The following is a 22,112-nucleotide window of genomic DNA, read 5'->3' as shown; positions in this document are numbered from 1 at the left end:
AAGGCATTTTCAGTTAAAAAAAAAAAGGCAGTCAACTTGAAAAGTAAAACAAAGCAAAACAAAAATAAAAAACAAGCCATTTAACAAATAAACAGGGGTAGGTTTCCAAGTGTGACTTCACCCATGTCATTTTAGGCCATGGCTAAATGTACCTCTATGGGACTTGGGAGACTCCTGAACAGATTTTAAACTGGTGATGACATTACCTATAGTCACATTGCTGTCCAGGTGAATACAATGACATTGTCAACTAAACCTATTTCATTTGATCAAATATTTTTCTCTATATTGTTAGGAGCCCTATACGTAACGTAACTTGCATCCTTTGTGTGTTGAGAAGCTGGAGTGGTATATTGAAGTAAGAATATGTAGACCATGACCTAATGAACAAAACAGGATACAAACCCACACATGTGGGCTCAGCTGGTAGTTTCCTCCACACCCAAACTCCCACTTCAGGGAAGTGAGACCCACAGGGTCCTTTTGATTAAAGGTGCAGTTTAGTTTCAATACATCACAAAAATACTATATCTTTATTTTATATAATTAATTTTAAGCCAGTGACTTTCAAAACAAAAACATCTATTGGCAGCAGAGGAAGTCACATTTCATGGAAATTGATTCCTAGGATTCCAAATCTGAAAACTGTTAGAATCCATTTTTGATCTGTGATTATATCTACTGAAATGTGTACAACCCAGACCATAATAATTTATACTAACAAGAAGCTATATTATTTGTTGATAATATATATCTACCCCTTTTCCCTGAACACTTCAGTTCTTGTTCAATTTGAGAATCCCTACTTTCCTGAAGCAATAGAATATGTTCAGAAAGTCCTTACCCTTTGAAGTACCACTGGATTCATCAGTTTCACTAATAGAGACTGCGCTGAAAATAAAAGAAATCATGGAGAAACTAGACCAGCTGATCCCACGCAGACCTTTCACCAGTGGGAACCTTATCACCAGTGCCACACACAGCACAGCCACCATCTTCTCCCCTCAAGATGCCTACTGCAGGGGGCATCTGCTAGACATCCTGCTGGAGGTGAGGGACCATTTGGGATACAGGAAGGAATATGGTGGGGATGTCCTGAGGGCCAGGATGTCCTCCCCAGCCCTGAAGGCGGGTGCTTCAGGAAAGGGGGCAGACTTCAACAACAGTACCTAGTCAGTGTCACTTTGCTCTGGGAGGGTCAGGTCTCTCTGTCTCTCCTGCTCATTCATCCCAGTGACGAGGATCAGCTATTGGGAGGGCAGGGAACCAAGGCCATGACAGGGTGACCTTCACAGGCCAGTTTGACAATGACACTTCCTGGATCGTCTCAGTGTGGTCTGACCCTAAACTCAAGTGCTGAATTTTTGGAAATACCTAGATTATTGAGACCAAGAAGTCTTCTACTACATGAGGCCTCCACATGTTCCCTGTGAGCCTCTGACCACAGGATCCCCAGCAATGGAAACATTTTCCATCTTAGAAAGGAACAAAAAAAGTCTTTTCCACAGGTAAACAGGCCTTATAGACAAAGAGGGGGGCTTGTGTTCAGTCCAGTCCTGCCTAGAAACTTTTCCTAATCAAGCTCCCTTAGATCAATGAATGTTGATTGGGTTATAAATCCCTCCACTGCTCAGAGTCTGTTCAACAGCAAGGATGCTCACAGGGCCCCAAATAGGTCATCTCTTCACCTGTCATTGTATAACCAATGATGCATTTTACATCTGCCCATAGTTCTCCATGGTTTGTAATAGTTCTAGATCTCGTAACTTTTTAGAGACTGTGTTTCTATAACATAGTCCATGGAATACCAATCCTACAGGATATTAAAGATACTATGTTAAAAAAAAAAAGAAAAGAAAGGAGGGGGTGAATGGGATCATTGTTTAATTGCTTCATTTTGTACATTAAATCACCAAATCCTATAGATTTTACCTCCCATATAGCTCCTGAACTCTGCCATTTCTCTCCATTGCTGTTGCCTCCATCATCATATGAACTACTCTCGTACCTTCATTAGATTATCTCAACAATCTCCAGAGCTGATTTCCTTGGCCACGGTCTTGTTTCCTTTAATCTACTTTCCACACTGCACCCTGACTAATGTTTCCAAAATCTAGATGATTTTTCCTTGCTTAAAACCTGTCGTATGAGCTCATTGCTCTAGGGATGAAATCCAGACTCCTTAATGTTTACAAAGACTTGCCCAGTTCTGAAGCCTGTTCATCTCACCCTTACGCAGCCTTGCTCTGGCAGGCAAACTCAACTTCTATTTCACGAGCAGATCATGCTGCTTCTCAGCTCTGGCACTTTATAACCCCAATGACAACACTCATCATACCATTAAATTTCAAAAATTTTTTAATCTTCTGAACTGTAAGCTCTGTGAGGCAATAATCGTAACTATTTTTTTCAACATTTATTTATTCAATGTATCAATAGTTAGGACTTTCTACCTTCCAGGCATAGCTGTAGGTTTTTGGAATTCAACAGCCTAGTGGGAGAAAAAGACAACAAGCAGGTTTGTAACAAAGTCACCAGAATAAAGAATAAAGAATTTTAATGTAAAGATGAATGCTATTTCTTTCTTTTTTTTTTAAATTTTTTTAGAGAGAAAGGGAGAAAGAACACATGTAGGGGTGAGAAGGAGAGGCTAAGGGAGAGAAAAAGAGAATCTTAAGCAGACTCCACACTCAACATGGAGCATGACACAGGGTTTGACCTCACCACCCTGAGATCATGATCCGATCTGAAATCCAGAGTTGGATGCTTAACTGACTGGGCCATCCACATACCGCTGGTGAATGCTATTTTAAAAGAGGCCAGGTAAGGCCTGTTTTGAATACAAACCTGAGAATGAGACACTTGAACAGCTCCTTGAATGAAATGAGGAAGTGAGCGGGGTGAATTTGGGGGGAAACCACATCCCCAAGAGAGGGTTTATGAACAGAGGCAAGAGCATGCTGGAATGTTCCAGGAACTGTGAAGAAAACCATTGAGGCTGCCATACAATGAATAAAGGAGAGAGAAGGTCAGAGGTATGGGCAGAGCTTAGAAGCCAACTATACATGATAGGAAGCCATGGAGGGTCACCATTTTGTCTCACAGCCTAGTGTGATATCTACCACCCAGAAGATTCTCCACTGTTGAATGGAAAAATAAGTGCAATGCAATCTGGGAAGATAATTAAGTAGGTTTCTTTGCAGCCCCTTTTCAGTAACTGTAGTATCTATCCCTTCAAGTAGGGATAGAATGCGGAACTTCATAATTATTTGACCATGGAACAGTTTAATGGATCATTTGAAGGTATTTTGGTTCCACAGTTTGGTAGTTGCTGCTCTAGAGAGGCCTTGTGTTTGTGATGTGGGTTCAGAACAGCAAGTAGGATAACATAGTGGCCTAGAAATTAACATTCAAATCCATTTTAAACATGATGATGATACAAGGGCAGAGTGCAGGGCAAAACTGACCCTACATTTCTGTAAGATTTCCCTTTCATCCCTGTCACCTTCAGTCTTTGATTTCCTGACCAAGGTATGGAACAATTCCTCTATCCTATGGCTCAGACAAAACATACTGGACTTTAAAAAAAAACAAAAAACTTTACTAATAGCAGAAGGGGACATAATTATGCAGACAAAGAAGGCTTCCCATTTTGAAGGCCATGTCTTAACTCTCCAGGAAGAATCTACGCAGGCTGATTCCATTTTCCCCGTTTGCCACATATGGCTCCCTCTTGAGATGGTCATCATTGTAGCCTGGGTTGGGAGAACTCTCGTTATACACTTTCCTGCCTGTTCATAGGAAACCCCAAATTCCTGGTCTGGCACAGCTTCATGTATTTTGGGTCCAATGATACTTCTAAAGTGGGCTCTATTTATGACAATATTAGGCCTGACCCTGTTTTACTTTCTAATAAACACACTTACTTTGGGATTCCCTGCTTCATTCAAACTGTCTGGTTTTTTCTACCACTGTGTGGAAGCAGAGATGTAATTTCCTCACAGCTGATAAAGTGCAGATATAAGGAATGGTTGGATTCATAGTTAATTCCATATCCAAGAGTTCTCAGAGATTCTATCATTAAATTCTAAACCCCATTTTTAGGCCCAAGTCAGGTTCTATGACTTCATTCCTCTCCACAAGTCCAAGGACTAAGCCTGTTTCTCTTTCATTTGTTAACATAATAAATACATTTTCTCACTAAGTGTTCTCTCTCTCAAGCCTGGCTACCGAATCAGATGCTACCTCCTCAAATACTCACTTCTTCAAAGTTAATTTTTTTTTAATTTTAAGGGTTTTATTAATAATCATGATGGGAAAATAAACAAAGGTTGCCACATGAGAAGACTTCATACTAGAAACAGAGTTAGTTGATAATTCATCTTTCAGTTTCTATCATGGTTTATTACAGATCCCCTACTGAAATGCAAAACGTATATATATACATATACATATGCATGCTTAATACTAAGAGAAGACACAATGAAACGAATGCCTTTATACCTATCTTTAATCCTATTTTTAATGTCCCAATGTCTGGTTTTAATATTCAGATTTACAAGGCAGCCAGGTATCGGCATCTTTTATCAACTTCAATCTTACCTGGGATAGATATGGAAGTATGTTTCAAATTTCAGAAGACCAAGTTCCTCACTGAGACAAATTTTAACCTTGTGCCAAAGATAGATCTGATAGGATCCTTAGTAGAAACACTGGAATGACCATTAGGCTCATTTCACATTTAAGCACAGACATATGAAATAGCTTGGCCAAGGTAAGTTACACAAAGCAAATGACCAAATTGGAACTGGAATCCCAATCTACTTTATTCTCAAGAGGCAAGAGCCCTGTCTCCATGACTCCGCCACTCCACCCAACTGTCACTATCCAGATACCCTGGCCCCTCACTTCTGCCGTCCTCTGGTGCCCTTGATGAGCAGAATATTATTCTTACTTGCCTGGGATTCAGGCAGTCTTTCTCAATTTTGGAAACTACTTCCTTTGTCCCTCCTGGAGGTCTCTGTCGCTCTGGCTCTGGAAGCCCTTCATTTCCCTAGATGGATTTTATGTTGATGGATTGAATTCAGTTGACCAGATATAGTCACCATCTTAATTGCTAAGACCTGTATCTTGAGGTGAAGCTCAAAGTACTAGACAATGAAAACATTATAATGAATAAGTGACCTAAGTCCTACTCTCAAGGAGATGCTTAAGTACAGAGAATAGCCTCTGGGGGTGGGGGGGGGTGTCCTGTGAAGGTGGAGAGTCCATGAAGAGGAGGCTGGAGAAGTGAATGCTCATAGGAGGTTGTAAGCCAGCAAAGGAGCTTGGTCCTAATACAGTAGGCGGATCATGGAAAGTCATGGAAGTATTTTACCTAGGAGAATAAAACAGCCAGCACAGAAGATGTTTTTAGGTGGGATAAAATAAGCAAGAGGAATGTAAGAATTTAGGACAAGGTTCTCAAAGTAATGTCCTTGGATTAGCTTCAACTTCACTTGAAAGTTTGTTAGAAATCCAAATTCTTGGACCTCACCCCAGAACTATTTTTTTTCTAAGATTATTTATTTATTTATTTATTTATTTATTTTTCAGAGAGAGAGGAGCAAGAGCGAGCACAGGCAGACAGAGTGGCAGGCAGAGGCAGAGGGAGAAGCAGGCTCCTATGGGACGCCTGGGTGGCTCAGTGGATTAAGCCGCTGCCTTCGACTCAGGTCATGATCTCAGTGTCCTGGGATCGAGCCCCACATTGGGCTCTTTGCTCAGCGGGAGCCTGCTTCTCTCTCTCTCTCAATCTGCTTGACTCTCCACCTACTTTTGATCTCTCTCTCTGTCAAATAAATAAATAAAAATCTTTCAAAAAAAATCTTTAAAAAACAAAATAAAGAAGAAGCAGGCTCCCAGCCAAGCAAGGAGCCCCATGTGGGAGGTGATCCCAGGACGCTGGGATCATGACCCAAGCTGAAGGCAGCTGCTTAGCCAACTGAACCACCCAGGCATCCTACCCCAGAACTATTTTTTCCCAGCTTTATTGAGGTGTGATTGACAAAAATGATACACATTAAAGTATATATTTTGATATAAATATACACTGTTAAATGGTAACCATAGTCAAGCTGAGTAACATATCCATCACTTCACATAGTTAGTATTTTTATACTTTTTAAATGTTTAAGTAATCTCTACATCCAACATGGAGCTCAGACTTACAACCCTGAGATCACATGTTCTACCAGCTGAGCCAGCCAGGTGCCTCTGTGTGTTATAACAACACCTACGATTTGCTTTCTCAGCCAATTTCAAGCCTATAATACATTAACTATAGTTACCATGCCACACATTAGATCCCCAGAGCTTAGTCATCTTCTAACTCAGAGCTTTTACCTCTTAACCAACATCTCTCCATTGCACATGTCTCTTTCCAGATCTTTGAATCCCTGCTATTACCAAGAGAACAGTTTTCCAGAATCCTGACCCATTTACTTTCTCAGAATATCTTAAACATTTCAAGGTAAAGATAAAGAAAAAAGGAAAAAAAAATTGCAGAGAGTTGAGAGTCTCAATCTCTCTAAGCCAGTGATTTTTATTTTAATATCTGGGCAGATATCAGGCTAATTTATTTTCCCATTTTTTGAAGGTCAAACCTAGGGGAGGAAATGATGAGGAACTTTACCTCCATTGAGATCTTACCATGTAACAGTAGGTCTATTGTGCAGTTGCTTGCTGTGTTCACAATTTATCAATCTAAAAGACATTCTTACTCTGAGAAAATTGACATTGTGCATTTTCATCTTTCATTTCTTGGGATAAAGAGTACCAATCATCTTGGGTTTTGCAGGAAGGATTTTATTCTTAGAAATTATTTTCATATAAATTTTAATGAATTTTCACCTTGAGTCAGATCTAAAAGTCTTCGGAACCCTTAATTTCAGCTGCCTACTCTCAAAATGTACAGGTCATCTTGATTTAAACTTAAGATTCATTCCTGATGATTCAATAATTGGGTAATGTGAAAATGTCTCAGATAAGCTACTGAGTTAGAAAATTTCTTCAGTGGCTTCTCAGTGTTTCAGCCAAACCATCTTGATTAAAGTTCTATGAACTAGCAATTTCTGTGGATATTTTCAATTTTATCACAGGAAATTCAGTGGTCAGTACAAATCCATCTCACTCACAACAGCAATGTTCCTGCTATACTGGAAATAAAGTGAAGTTCAGAAAAAGCAAATGCCTCTTGTTCTAGCATTCAATGGTATAGGCATTTACCTATTGCCCATTTTTCAAGTATTTAGAAAATGTTTGCTGAGGACCAACTGTATGCAAAGAACTTTACAAAACCCTGTGGAGAACATATAAATAAATTATGAGCCCACTGAAAGCTCACAGTTTATGAAAAAGACAGATCTCTTCTCTCTGCCATGGCAGTCATCATCCATGCCAAACTTTTACACCAAAGGAAGTTCTTAGACTGAAGACAACTTGAGTCCTCTTAGCACTTCTATGGTTTCCCTATTTCCTGAACCATAATTTCTAGTAATATCAGGAACTTCCTTAGAAGATAATGCCAAATTTATTATTTTTTGAGCCATTTATAAACCTGATATAATTCAATATGCATGAATTTAAATTCTTAAACTTATACCACAGGTCCCAACAATGCAGGTAGATAACAAAAAGGATATGCTGTTTAAGTGGAAAAATATATAAATGACCTGATTCCTGAGAGAGGAAAGATAGTAGATTAGGAGGACCCTGAGTTCATCTCGTCCCATGGACATAATGAGGCAATAACTATATGTACTGCAACTAACTCCGAAAACCATCTGAAGACTGGCAGAAGAGATCTCCCACAGCTAGTTGTAGAGAGAAGGCCATGTCAAAAAGGGTAGGAGGGGTGAAGATGCCAACCTCTTGCATAACTGACCACAAATGGGAAGGACATCACAAGCACCGAGGAACAAAAGAATCAGACTCCACATTGGACATCCCTGATCTTAGAGACCTGCAACAGGAAGACCAGTGTCTGTAACATCGGGCTTTGAGAATCATCAGGATTTAACTCCAGGAGAGCCAGAAGGCAATAGGAAATGGAGTCCCATCACTTAAAGAGCTAGCCACTAGATAACAGCCTGAGACATAGTACAGGAATAGAAGTTTGAGAAGTGTCTGGGGTATATGTGAAGGAGATTTATTACTAATTTTAGGATGTGTATGCTGGGGTGGGGCAGAGATCTGTCAGAGCTTTCTACAGGAATGAAAGTGCTGGTAGGTGCCATTTTTCTTACCCTTCCCCAGGCTGCATAGCCAAATGCTTACCGGAGCCAGTTCTAACACTTTCCGTCCCTTGCTAGCACCTCATGACCCATCCTAGCATTCCCCTGCAAACCTGTCTCACCCAACCCACTTGCCCCAACAGGCGCTCCTCTGAGCTACATCCAGTGGACAGCCCCTCCTGCACTGAAGAGTGGGGAAACTAAGCACACACACTAGCATCCCACAGTTCCTGCAGCTGGACCTCTCAGCTGCCTGTGCAGAGAATCCTGTGCCCTGCTCTTCGATGACTCCATAACTGTCACAGTGGCTAATAGCAGACAGGTGAGCTGAGGGCTGGTCCCACGTACCAGTGGGTCTGTAGATGAGTCTTCTAGGCCCACAAGTGGCAAGCCTGGCCCACCAGTGTTCCCGCAATAAGCAAAGTGGGTCATTATAGCAAGTTGGGCTGAGGATAAGCTTAAACCACCAATATGCCTATAGTAATTATGGCTCAGCCATAAAAGGATGTCACATGTAGCCTACACAGGGGAAACCCCTGGAGGGCCTGGCTCTGGTGACCAAAGGAGATTATGCTACAGAGCACCACAGAAATCCTTCTATATAAGGCCATTATTTTCCAAGACCAGGAGAGACAGCTGACCTAATATATAGAAACAAACACAGAAAGATAAACGAAATGAAGAAACAGAGGACTATATTCCAAATGAAGAATAAGGAAAAAAAATCACAAAAAAGGAGATAAATGAAACAAAGATAAGCAATATGCCTGATAAAAAGTTCAAACTCATGGTCATAAAAATATATACTGGACTTGAAAGATATGTTGATGAACTCAGTAAGAATTTTAGCAAAGAGATAGAAAACATGAAAGTAACCAGTCAGAGCTAAAGAATACATAACTGGGGGCCTGAGTGGCTCAGAGGGTTAAAGCCTTTGTCTTTGGCTCAGGTCATGATCTCAGGATCCTGGGATTGAGCCCTGCGTGGGCTCTCTGCTCAGCAGGGAGCCTGCTTCCCCCTCTCTCTCTGCCTGCCTCTCTGCCTACTTGTGACCTCTGTCTGTCAAATAAATAAATAAAATCTTAAAAAAAAATAACTGAAATAAAATATACAGCAAAGGGAATCAGCAGCAAATTAGAGGATGCTAAAGAATGGATCACTGATGTGAAAGACAAAGTGGAAAGCAACCATGCTGAACAGCAAGATAATAATAAATAAATAAATAGTAAAAATACTGTAAGAGACTGTGTGACATCATCAAGTATAATGTGAATGTTATTATCTTCCAAGTGGGGAGAGAGAGAGAGAGAGAGGAGGGAGTGGAAAACCTAAAGAAATCATAACCTTTAACTTTCCTAATCTGGGGGAAGGTAACAGACATCTGGATTCAAAGCAGGTGAGCCCCAAACAACACGAACCCAAGGTCCATACCAAGACACACAACAATTTCAAAATCAAAATCAAAGATAAAGACAGAGTCTTAAAAACAGCAAGAGAAATGAAGCTAGTAATGTACAAGAGAAATTTCATAAGGCTATGAGCTGATTTTTCAACAGAAACTCTGCAGGCCAGAAGAGAATGGCATGACATAATCAAAGTGTTCAAAGGAAGAAACATCCAACAAAGAATACTCTGCCAGATTATCATTCAGGATTAAAAGGAGATAAAAAGACTTTTCTAGATGAACTAAAGTTAAAGGAGTTCATCACTAAACTGGCCTGTCAAGAAATGTTTAGGAGAATTTTTTTTTAATGGAAAGAAAAGGCCATAACTAGAAGAAAATTATGAAAAGAAAACATTTCACTGGTAAAAGCAAACAGAGTAAATGTAGAATAATTATTTACAAAGCTAGTATGGAGATTGAAACATAAATGTAGTAAAATCAATTATATCTACAAAAGCTGATCAAGGGATACAAAAATAAAAAAGATGTAAAATGACATCATACATAAAACATGGAGGAAGCAGTAAAAATGCAGTGTTTTTAGAATGTGCTCAAATTTAAGTGACCATCAACATACTGTACAATTGCTGTACATATAAGATATTACATTTGAACCCCATGGTAAGAATAAATCAAAGACTTATTGATACACAAAAAATGAGAATGTAATCCAAGCATCAAAACTCAATAGAGTGGGGTGCCTGGGTGGCTCAGTGGGTTAAAGCCTCTGCCTTTGGCTCAAGTCATGATCCCAGAGTCCAGGGATTGAGCCCTGCATCTGGCTCTCTGCTTAGCAGGGAGCCTGCTTCCTCCTCTCTCTCTCTGCCTGCCTCTCTGCCTACTTGTGATCTCTCTCTATCAAATAAATAAATAAAATCTTAAAAAAAAAAACAACTCAAGAGAGCAAGAGAAGAAAGCAACAGAACTGCAAAAAGAAAAACAAAACAAAAAACCAGTAATGTCATATATATATCTATCAAGAGTTACTCAAAGTGTAAATCCTCTAAACGCTCCAATTAAAAGATGGAGTAAGACAGTGAGTAAAAAAACAAACAAGAAAAAACAAAACAAAACAAAACAAGATCCATCTATATGCTGCCTACCTGAGACTCTCTTCAGACCTAAAGCCATATGCAGACTGAAACCATAAGGGCTGGAAAAAGATATTCCATGCAAATGGAAGCAAAAAGGTAAGAAAGAAAAAGCTGTGGTGGCACAACTTATATCCAACAAAATAGACTTGAAAACTAACCAGAGATAAAGAAGGGTACTACATACTAATAAAAGGATTACTCTAACAAAAGGATGTAACAACTGAAATATCCATGCACCTACTGGAGGAGCATCTAAATCCATAAAATAAAAATTTACAGATTGAGAAACTGTAACAATACTAGAAGGGGACTTTGATCACCCCCCTTATATCAGTGGATATAGAATTCAGACAGAAAATTCAATAAAGAAACAGGGGCATTGAGTGATACATTAGACTAGATAGATGTCACAGATACATACAGGACATTTTATCCATAAACAGCAGAATGTGTATTCCTTTCAAATGTGCATGGGACATTCTACAGATCACATGTTAGGCCATAAAACAAGTTTTAGTAAATGTTTTTAAATATTTAATTTATTTATTTGATAGAGATCACAAGTAGGCAGAGAGGCAGGCAGAGAGAGAGGGAAGAAGCAGGCTCCCTGCCAAGCAGAGAGCCCGATGCCAGGCTTGATCCCAGGACCCTGAGATCATGACCGGAGCCGAAGGCAGAGGCTTTAACCCACTGAGCCACCCAGGCGCCCCAAGTTTTAGTAAACTTAAAATTGAAATCCTATTGAACGTTTTTTCTGATGAAAATGTTATGAAATGAGAAATCAATTACAAGAAGAAAATGCAAAAATGCAAAAACATCAAGGCTAAACAACATGTTGCTAAATAACCAATGGGCTAACAAAGAAATCAAAGAAATAAAATACTTGTGGACAAATGAAAATGGAAACAATGGTCCAAAATCTTTGAGACATGATAAAAATAGTTCTATGAGGAAAGTTTATAGCAATACAGGCCTAGTTCATAAAATAAAATCTAAAACAATCTAACCTTGCATCTAAAGGAACTAAAAAAGTAGGGCAAAGGCCCAAGCTCAGTAAAGAAAGGAAATAATAAAGACCAGAGTGTAAGTTAAATAGAGATTAAAAAATAGATAAGATCAATGAAATTAGAGCAGATTCTTTGAAAAAATAAATAGAATCAATAGCCAGTTCATCAAGAACAAGAGAGGACTCAAAGTAAAAATGAAAGGGAGAAATAACAACCAATTCCACAGATACAGAAAGGAGTATGAGAATACTATTAAAAATTGTATGTGAAAAAATTGGGCAACCTAGAAAAAATGGGTAAATTCCTGGGAACATAGTATTTCAAAACTGAATTAGAGAGAAAAAGAAAATTCAAACAGACAGATTACTAGTAACAAAATTGAATTGGTAATCAAAAAAACTCTCAATCAAATACAAGTCCGGGACCTAATGGTGTCACAGGTAAATTCTACCAAACATTTAACGATGAGCTAATACCTAGTCTTCTCAAACTCTTCCAAAAACAGAAGAGGATGGAAAACTTCCAAACTCCTCCTACATGTCCAGCATTATTGTGATACCAAACCCAGATAAAGATACTAGGAAAAAAGAAAACTGTAGGCTAATATCCCTGATGAATATAGATGCAAAAATTCTCAATATTAGCAAACCAAATTCAACAATCCATTTTTTAAAAATTCTCATTTACATAGCTGTCCAATGATTTTTCCCAAAACCATTTATTGAAGTGATAGTCTTCTCCCTGTTATGTATTCTTGCCTCCTGTCATAGATTAGTTGGGTCACTTATAGATAAGTATGGGTTATTTCTGTGTCTCTATCCTGTTGTACTGATCCACATGTCTGTTTTTGTGCCAGTACCATACTGTTTTGATTCCTATAGTTTTCTAGTGTATCTTGAAATCGGAGATTGTGAAACCTGCCGTTTTGGTCTTCTTTGTCCAGATTGCCTTGGCTCTTCAGGGTCTTTGTCCATCATACAAATTTTGGTATCTTTTGTTCTAGTTCTGTCAAAAATGCTATTGGAACTCTGATAGGGATTGCATTAAATCTGCAAATTGTTTGGGGTAATATGGACCCTTTATTCCAATCACGTGCATGGAATACTTTCCCACTTGTTGGTGTCATCTTCAATTCTTTAGTCAATGTCTTACAGGTTTCAGAGTACAGGCCTTTAATCCTTGGTTAAATTTCTAGGTATTTTATCTTTTGGTAAAATTTTAAATGGGATGGTTTTCTTAATTTCTCTGTCAGCAGCTTCATTACGAAATTGGACCACTCTCTTATACCATACCCCAAAACAAATAAAAAATGGATTACAAACCTAAATGTGAGACCCAAAACCATAAAACTCCTGGAAGAAAACAGGCAGTAATTTCTTTGACATAAACCTTAGGAACATTTTTTCTAAATAGGTCTCTTCAGACAAGAAAAACAAAATTTTAAAAATTAACTATTGAGACTATACTAAAATAAAAAGCTTTTGCACGGGGAAGAAAACCAACAAAATAAACAGGCAGCCTACTTAATGGGAAAAGATATTTACACATGATATATATTATAAGGGGTTAATACCCAGAATATATAAGGAACTCCTACAACTCAACACCAAAAAAACCCAATCTGATTAAAAAAATAGGCCTTAGCAGACATTTTTTCCAAAAAAGACAGACATTTCCAACATACAGGAAAACATGCCCAACATCACTGATCATTAGGCAAATGAAAATCAACACAAAGAGGTATCACCTTATACCTGTCAGAATGGCCCAAATAAAAAAAGACAAGAAATAACAAGTGTTGGCAAAGATGTAAAACAAAACAAGACAAAACAACAACAACAACAAAAAACCTCCACAAACTAACAACAACAACAACAACAACAAAGATCCCTTATGTAGTTTTGGTGGGAATGTAAATTGGTGCACCCGCTGTGGGCAATACTATGGGTGCTCCTCAAAAAAATTAAAAATAAAATTATCATATGATCCAGTAATTCCACTACTGGGTATTTACCCCCAAAATAAAAACACTGATTTGAAAAGAATAGGTACCCTATGTATACTGCAGCATTATTTACCACGGCCAAATTAAGAAGGCAACCCAAGTGTCCCATGATAAATGAATGGGTAAAGATGATGTGATATATAAATGGGATATTAACCAGGCATTAAAAAAGAGTAAGACTGTGCTGTTTGCTACAACATGAAAGAACCTAGAGCATTGCTCCAAGTGAATTAAGTCAGGGAGAGACTATTACCATACGATCACTCTGATATGTGTAATCCAAGAAACAAAACAAATGGACAAAGAAACGGACAAAAGCAGAAACACACCCATAATAGGGAGAACAAACTGATGGTTGCTGGAATGGAGAAGGTGATGAGATGGTCAAAAAGTGTGAGGGGAGTGGGAAGTACAGGCTTCCAGTTAAAGAATAAATAAATCATTAGCATGAAAGGTATAGCATAGGGAATAGAGTGAATGGTATTTTAGTAATGCTGCATGGTGACGGATGGTGGCTACTCTTGTGGTGAACACAGCTGAACACATAGTTGTCCAATTACCAGGTTATGCTTGTGAAACTAGTGTAACATTGTGTCAACTGTACCTAAGTAACAATCCCCCCCGCCCAGCTATGATCAAGTGCAATTTATTCTGTGGATGCAGGAATTGCTCAGTATTTGCAAATCAATATTATACATCACATTAAGGCAAGGAAGGAGAAAAACCATATTATTATCTTTTTAAACTATTTTATTGTTTATTTTTTGAGAAAGAGAAAGTGAGCCAGAGACAGAGAGGGAAAGAGAGCATAAGCTGGGAGAGAGGCAGAAACAGACTCCCCACTGAGCAGGGAGCCCTACATGGGCCTCCATCCCAGGACCCTGGGATCATGACCTGAGCCAAAGGCAGATGCTCAATAGACTGAGCCACCCAGGCACCCTTATGATTATCTTAATAGATGCAGAAAAAGCACTTGACCAAATTCAACATACATTTGTGATAAACACTCTCAAGGTAGGTTTAGCGACTATCTACCTCAAAATAAAGGGCCATCTAGGACAAACCCACAGTTCACCTCATACTCAGTGGTGAAAAGCTGAGTGATTCCTCTAAGATCAGGAATAAGAGAATGGTTGAGTTTCATTCTTCTACTTATAGCTGTCCAGTTTTCCCAGCACCATTTATTGAAGAGACTGTCTTTTTTCCACTGTGTATTTTTTCCTGTTTTGTCGAAGATTAATTGACCATAGAGTTGAGGGTCCATATCTGGGCTCTCTACTCTGTTCCACTGGTCTATGTGTCTGTTTTTATGCCAGTACCATGCTGTCTTGGTGATCACAGCTTTGTAATAAAGCTTGAAATCAGGTAACGTGATGCCCCCAGCTTTATTTTTGTTTTTCAACATTTCCTTAGCAATTCGGGGTCTCTTCTGATTCCATACAAATTTTAGGATTATTTGCTCCAGCTCTTTGAAGAATACCGGTGGAATTTTGATCAGAATGGCATTAAAAGTATAGATTGCTCTAGGCAGTATAGACATTTTAACAATGTTTATTCTTCCGATCCAAGAGCATGGAATGGTCTTCCATCTTTTTGTGTCTTCTTCAATTTCTTTCATGAGTGTTCTGTAGTTCCTTAAGTACAGATCCTTTACCTCTTTTGTTAGGTTTATTCCCAGGTATCTTATGGTTCTTGGTGCTATAGTAAATGGAATCAATTCTCTAATTTCCCTTTCTGTATTTTCATTGTTAGTGTATAAGAAAGCCACCGATTTCTGCACATTGACTTTGTATCCTGCCACGTTGCTGAATTGCTGTATGAGTTCTAGTAGTTTGGGGGTGGAATCTTTTGGGTTTTCCATATAGGGACATCTGTACCCCAATGTTTATAGCAGCAATGGCCATGGTTGCCAAACTATGGAAAGAACCAAGATGCCCTTCAACGGACGAATAAGGATAAGGATAAGATAAGGAAGATGTGGTCCATATACACTATGGAGTATTATGCCTCCATCAGAAAGGATGAATACCCAACTTTTGTAGCAACATGGACTGGACTGGAAGAGATTATGCTGAGTGAAATAAGTCAAGCAGAGAGAGTCAACTATCATATGGTTTCACATATTTGTGGAGCATAACAAATATCATGGAGGACAAGGGGTGTTAGAGAGGAGAAGGGAGTTGGGGTAAATTGGAAGGGGAGGTGAATCATGAGAGACTATGGACTCTGAAAAACAACTGAGGGGTTTGAAGTGGCAGGGGGTTGGGAGGTTGGGGTACCAGGTGGTGGGTATTATAGAGGGCATGGATTGCATGGAGCACTGGGTGTGGTGCAAAAATAATGAATACTGTTTTTCTGAAAATAAATAAATTAATTTAATAAAAAAAAAGATCAGGAATAAGAATAAGATGTCTACTCTCACCTTTACATAACATAGTATTAGAAGTCCTAGCCACAGTCATCAGACAACAAAAAGAAATAAAAGGCTTCCAAATTGGTAACAAAGAAGTAAAACTACCAGTATTTGCAGATGATATGATACTGTACATAGAAAACCCTAAAGACTCCACCAAGAAATTACTAGAAATAATAAATTCAGTAAAGTTGCAAGATATAAAATTTACAGAAATTGACTGCATTTCTATACACTAATAATGAAGTGTCAGAAAGAGAAATTAACAACTCCACTGACAAGTTTACCAAAAAGGACAAAATACCTACGTAGGGATAAACTTAATGAAAGAAATGAAAGAAGTGTATTCTGAAAAGAAATGTAGGACATTGATAAAGGAAACTGAAAATTTCACAAATGAAAAGATAGTCCATGCTCATGGATTGGAAGAATATTGTTAAAATGTCCATATTACACTGAACAATCTACAGATTCAGTGCAATCCCTACCAAAACAGTATCTTTTTTTGACAGAACTAGAATAATCCAAAAATTTGTGTGCAGCACAAAAGACCCTGAATAGGAAAGCAATCCTGAGAGATAAGACCAAAGCTGAAGGTATCACAACCCTAGATTTCAAGATACACTCTAAAGCAATAGTAATCAAAACAGTATGCTACTGGCATAGATCAGTGGAACTTACCTAATCAGCCTATGACAAAGGAGGTAAAAACATGTAATGGGAAAAAGGGAATGTTTTAAGCTGATATTGGGAAAACTGAACAGACTATATGCTAACTAACTCAAGTTTAAATAGAGATTTCAAAACATAGAAATACCATGTCATTCAGTAATTTCGCTATTGGGTATATATGCACAGAAAATGAAAACACGAATTCAAAAAGATACATACACCCCTGTGTCTATTAAAGCATTATTTACAATAGCCAAGATATGGAAGCAACTTAAGTGTCTATTAATAGATGAATGGAAAAAAAAAGATCTTGCATATATGAATACAATGGGATATCACTCAGCCATAAAAAGAATTACATCTTCCACTTGCAACAAAATCGGTAGGCCTGGAGGGGATTATGTTCAATAGATAAGTCAGAAGGACAAAGACAAATACTATATGATTTCTCCTTTGTGTGGAATCTAAGAAAAACAAAACAAAAAAAGAGAACCATAAACAGACTCATTAGTAGAGAGAACAAAATGTTGGTTGACAGAAGGGTATAGGGCTAGGAAGATGGATGAACTAGGTAAAGGGGATTAAGATGTAAACCCTTGCAGTTTATAAGTCACAGACAGAAAGTACATCATAGGGAATTCAGTCACTAATACTATAATAATGTATGGTGACAGATGGTAACTACAATACTGTAATAATGTATGGTGACAGATGGTGACTATAATACTGTAATAATGTACGGTGACAGATAGTGACTATAATTATTGTTATGAGCACTAAGGAATGAGCATAATTGTGGAATCCCTATATTGTACACATGCAAGGAATATAACATTTTATATCAACTATACTTCAATAATAAGTTTTTTTAAATAACCTGAGTCTTCCCTGGGTGAAAGCTTGACATGAATCAATGAATAAGTTTAGGCTAATTTCATAGGAGAATATTCTGAATAAAGAGGCCTTCCCTTTTTCAGCACTAATCCATCAGACCAGGCCGATAATATTCTGTTCAGCCTGGGCATAGCAATGAAATGTTTAACCTGAGAACCCAATTCTGGGGCACCCAACATAAACAATGTGGGACATCATTTCATGAACATGTTCAAGATTTCTTCATGGATAAGTAGAGTTTGAGGAGAAGATCTGTTATACAATGAGGTCAATGTTATTGGCACAATATTTAGCTGGGGTACTGAATCCTGCTATTTCATGCCCAAACATTTCCTCCTGAAACTGTTGCAGTGGAGTAGCTTTGGGGACCAGGTAAAGGCTGAGAAAGACCTTGCAAGTGCATGAGAAAAATTATTCCCACTCCAAGATTAACTATTCATTTGTGAGATTCGAAAGAGAGCTTTTAATTCACTCCTTTAACAGGATCTTGTTTAATAAATATTTATGGAAGAGAGGAGGGTATAAGTCAAGAAAGATGGAGGGAAAAGAGGGAAAGAGTGGAATAAATTAAGAATGTGTTTCAGAAATAATTCGTGGTAATAATGTTTTACTGTGGGTATTTTAATTGCCAGAGAGTGGTAACACAAAAAAGAAATGTCAGATTGGAATGAAGACTCCTTTCCCCAGTGGTTATACCGTGAAAAGAAGGTTGCTTTTGTAATAATTATATTTCTTTTCTGATGTTTGTTTTGCTTTAAAAATTTGCCAAACATTTAGATTTGGGCTTTTAGTAAGTTAAATTTTATTTTTTCATTCACAATGATTAACATTTTTCTTCCCCTTCTTATGTTCTAATAAAAAGTTTAAAAGTTGTGTTAAGATATTTTTTTAAAGCTTTTATTTGAGAGAGAGAGAAAGAGACAGAGAACATGAGCGGGGGGGCGGGGGGAGGCAGAGGGAGAAGCAGAGACTCTTTGCAGAGCAGAGAGCCCCTCATGGAGCTCAATCCCAAGACTTTGAGATCATGACCTGAGTGTGTACTTAACCGACTGAGCCACCAGGTACCCCCCAAATTGTGTTAAGATTTTAATGTATCTGATATAGTTCTCTTCTTCCCACAGGCAATGATGCTTTTATAGTTAGAAATTCTCTTGGTTCGAATTTTACAAATGTGTGCATTTAAAAATTATGATTATTTTCCTTTCATTAAAAAGATATACTGATTTGTTGTCTGTTAACCTTAAAATATTTCGATCATCAATGAGCCGGGGTCTTCAGCATATGGTAGATATTGAAAACTCCAGGTTTCAAAAACTAGCAGAAGCACCCTCAGCCACAACCTTATAAAAGGGAAGGGAAGTGGCATAAATATGGTCACACTAATGGGAGTCGCACGGCAAATCCTGAAATAGAATTGGGGAGCCTGGATGGCTCAGTTGCTTAAGTGTCCGACTCATGGTTTTGGCTCAGGTCATGATCTCAGGGGTCATGAAGTGGAGCCCTGTGGTGCTCAGCCTGCAGTCTGCTTGAAGTTTCTGTCTCACCCTCTGCCCACTCTTGCACGCTCAGGTGTGCATGCTTTCTCTCAAATAAATAAATCTTAAAAAAAAAAAAAAAAAAAAAAAAAAAAGAATCGGGGCACTTACCTTTTGACCGCAAATACAGATAATCATGATTAAGTTAAACTAGAAAATGGTAACAGAAACAAGTATGCTTTCTACAATGTTTCGTGTTGAAACTAAAATGAAACTATCAAGATAACATGTTTGTACCATTTCTAAGTATCAGTTTGATGACTTTACACTGGTACTCAGTAGCACCAAGGAAAAGCTTGCTAACTTGCATTTTCCTGTAGCTTAGCTTTGCTAAATTCTTTTTGGCTCTGAAAATGTTCACCTGTCATTTTAAAGAAGCCAGATGTGTAACAGATTTTGTGTATGAAAGGAGTATTCCTTTTAGTGTATGAGGTTAAAGCAAGCTCAACTCATATAACAAGGTATAATTAACACTGATATTTACATTAAATTTGTAATGGAGTTGAAAAGAGGACATTGTGATAGAATTTCATCTTTAACATTTTATGATCTTAAACTTGCTTGTCTTTTCGTGGGTTTAAGAGCCTGTTGACTTGTAAAGAATTTGCCACCTCTCCAGCTTGCTGCTGACCTCCACTCTTGTGAAATTTCTTGCGCACCTGAATATTGTGGAAGGAACAAAACTAACATGAGAAAACAAAACAAAACACATGTATGTTTCTGGATGCTGAAAAACGTATTTTGATTCAGTGGAAAAACATGATCATCCTTTTATCACCAAAAATCTGTTTTCAGTGACAGATGAAATCTATATATCCCAAGGGAAATTGATCTGGTAGCCAGAGAGAGACAGAACCACTGTCATTACCCTCGGCCAGCATTTCAGACCCTTTTCTGTTATGATTTTCATCATAAGGCCATTAAGGTACAAAAGGCCATTGAATATCTACTCTTAAAAACCCCAGAGACCAAGGTGATCCCTAAAACTGAAAATACCAGGGGGAAAAAACTAAATGTGGAGATGTTTAATGATTATGGCAATATTCATAATCTTATCATGAGGGATATTTTTGTGGTTCTTAATGGGGGTATTATTGATGCCTGGGACATGTGATTGGAAATTGGATTACCATGTTCTTAAACTATTTCGCTGGAGGAAAAGTATAGAAAAACCAGTACTAGCCATTCTCTATAGATGACCTAACTTACGTTATAAGGTTATATGCAATCCATGTATGAAGAAATGAAATTTTTAAAAAATATAGTAAAAATACATAATATAAAAATTACCATTTAAATCATTTTTAAGTGTATAATTCAGTGGCTGTGCAATTCAGATACATTCACAATATTGTACAACCACTCATCATGATCCATCCCCAGAACCTTTCATCATCCCAATCAGAAACTCTGTCCATAAACTAACTCCTCATTCTCCCTTATCCCACCGCACCTGGCAATCAACATCCTACTCAGTCTCTGTGAATTACACTATTCTAGGTAGCTCGTATAAGTGGAGTTACACAATATTTGTCTTTCTTTTTTAAGATTTTATCTATCTATCTATCTATCTATCATCTATCTGACAGCAAGATCACAAGTAGGTAGAGAGGCAGGCAGAGAGAGAGGAGGAAGCAGGCTCCCTGCTGAGCAGAGTCCAATGCGGGGCTCGATCCCAGGACCCTGGGATCATGACCTGAGCCGAAGGCAGAGGCTTAACCCACTGAGCCACCCAGGTGCCCCAACAATATTTGTCTTTTGTATCCACTGATTTCATTCATTATAATGTCCTCAAGGTTTATCCATGATTTTGCCTGTGTCAGAATTTCCTTTTTCTTTAAGACTAAGTAACATTTCATACGATGTATACTCGACATTTTGTTTATCCATCATCTTTTGATGGACATCATCTGTTGATGGATGTTTGCACTTTTTGGCAATTGTAAATAATGCTGCACAGAAGAAGAAGCCAAACGTGAAGGAATGTCTTCAATGCTGAGTGTAGTGACAGAATAGCAGATCATCATTCATAATTTAGTTGAAAGAAATGCATGGCCCAGAAATGAATAGTCTAAATAATTTAACTTTAGAGAAAATGTGATCTGTAGGAGAAAACTGGGTGGAATCAGAAAAGAAGTCTTCTTGTTTAAGAAAATTATTTTAGAATTTGGTAACCAGTCGTCTTTTGGATTCCAGTAAGAGTCAGAGATCACAGTCAAAATGCACAAGTGCATTGAGAGAAACTAAGTGTTATGTCAACATACAGATCCTGAAACACTGCTTCTTGCAGGCCCTAGAGGTATGAGGTGAGACCCCCTCCAGAGGACTGGAAATGATTTTATAAACTTTGTCTCTAAGTATTCTTTTTTAGCGTGAGAGCATGTACTCTTCCCATTAACATGTTCGAAGTATGAAGAGTAGAACTGTTGTTACTCCAGCATGATTCCTTTGTCTAGGATGTGCTTCTCGGTGAAAAGTGAAAATGTAATAAGTAGAGCAATGGTGCCATGGTCAAGGCTCCTCTCAAGAAGGAGGCAACACACATGAGAAAGCTCTTTCTTGTGGGGTGCCTGGGCGGCTCAGTGGGTTAAGCCTCTGCCTTTGGCTCAGGTCATGATCTCAGGGTGCTGGGATCGAGCAGCAGGGAGACTGCTTCTCCCTTTCTCTCTGCCTACTTCTCTGCCTACTAGTGATCTTGCTCTCTCTCTGTCAAATAAATAAAATAAAATAAAATAAAATAAAATAAGAAAGCTCTTTCTTGTATCAAGTTACCTA

The 22,112-nt window shown here is 38.2% G+C and overlaps 1 protein-coding gene across 1 annotated transcript; it reads left to right on the top strand.

Moving 5' to 3' along the window:
- Positions 1 to 825: 825 nt before the first annotated feature.
- NXPE2 (neurexophilin and PC-esterase domain family member 2) lies at positions 826 to 20,451 on the top strand. Its single transcript, XM_013054792.2, is given in 12 exon segments — positions 826 to 1,162; positions 1,165 to 1,239; positions 1,242 to 1,323; positions 1,325 to 1,370; positions 1,372 to 1,508; positions 6,638 to 6,699; positions 18,435 to 18,510; positions 18,907 to 18,923; positions 19,017 to 19,081; positions 20,046 to 20,088; positions 20,091 to 20,246; positions 20,249 to 20,451. Coding segments are annotated over 12 exon segments (1,299 nt in total).
- The last annotated feature ends 1,661 nt before the right edge of the window (positions 20,452 to 22,112 follow it).

This window comes from Mustela putorius, unplaced genomic scaffold (genome assembly GCF_011764305.1).
Source record: "Mustela putorius furo isolate JIRA1106 unplaced genomic scaffold, ASM1176430v1.1 tig00000460_pilon_pilon_pilon, whole genome shotgun sequence".
Lineage (NCBI taxonomy): Eukaryota > Metazoa > Chordata > Mammalia > Carnivora > Mustelidae > Mustela > Mustela putorius.
The sequence above is the reverse complement of the archived record's forward strand: the minus strand, read 5'-3'. Positions and strand labels throughout refer to the sequence as shown.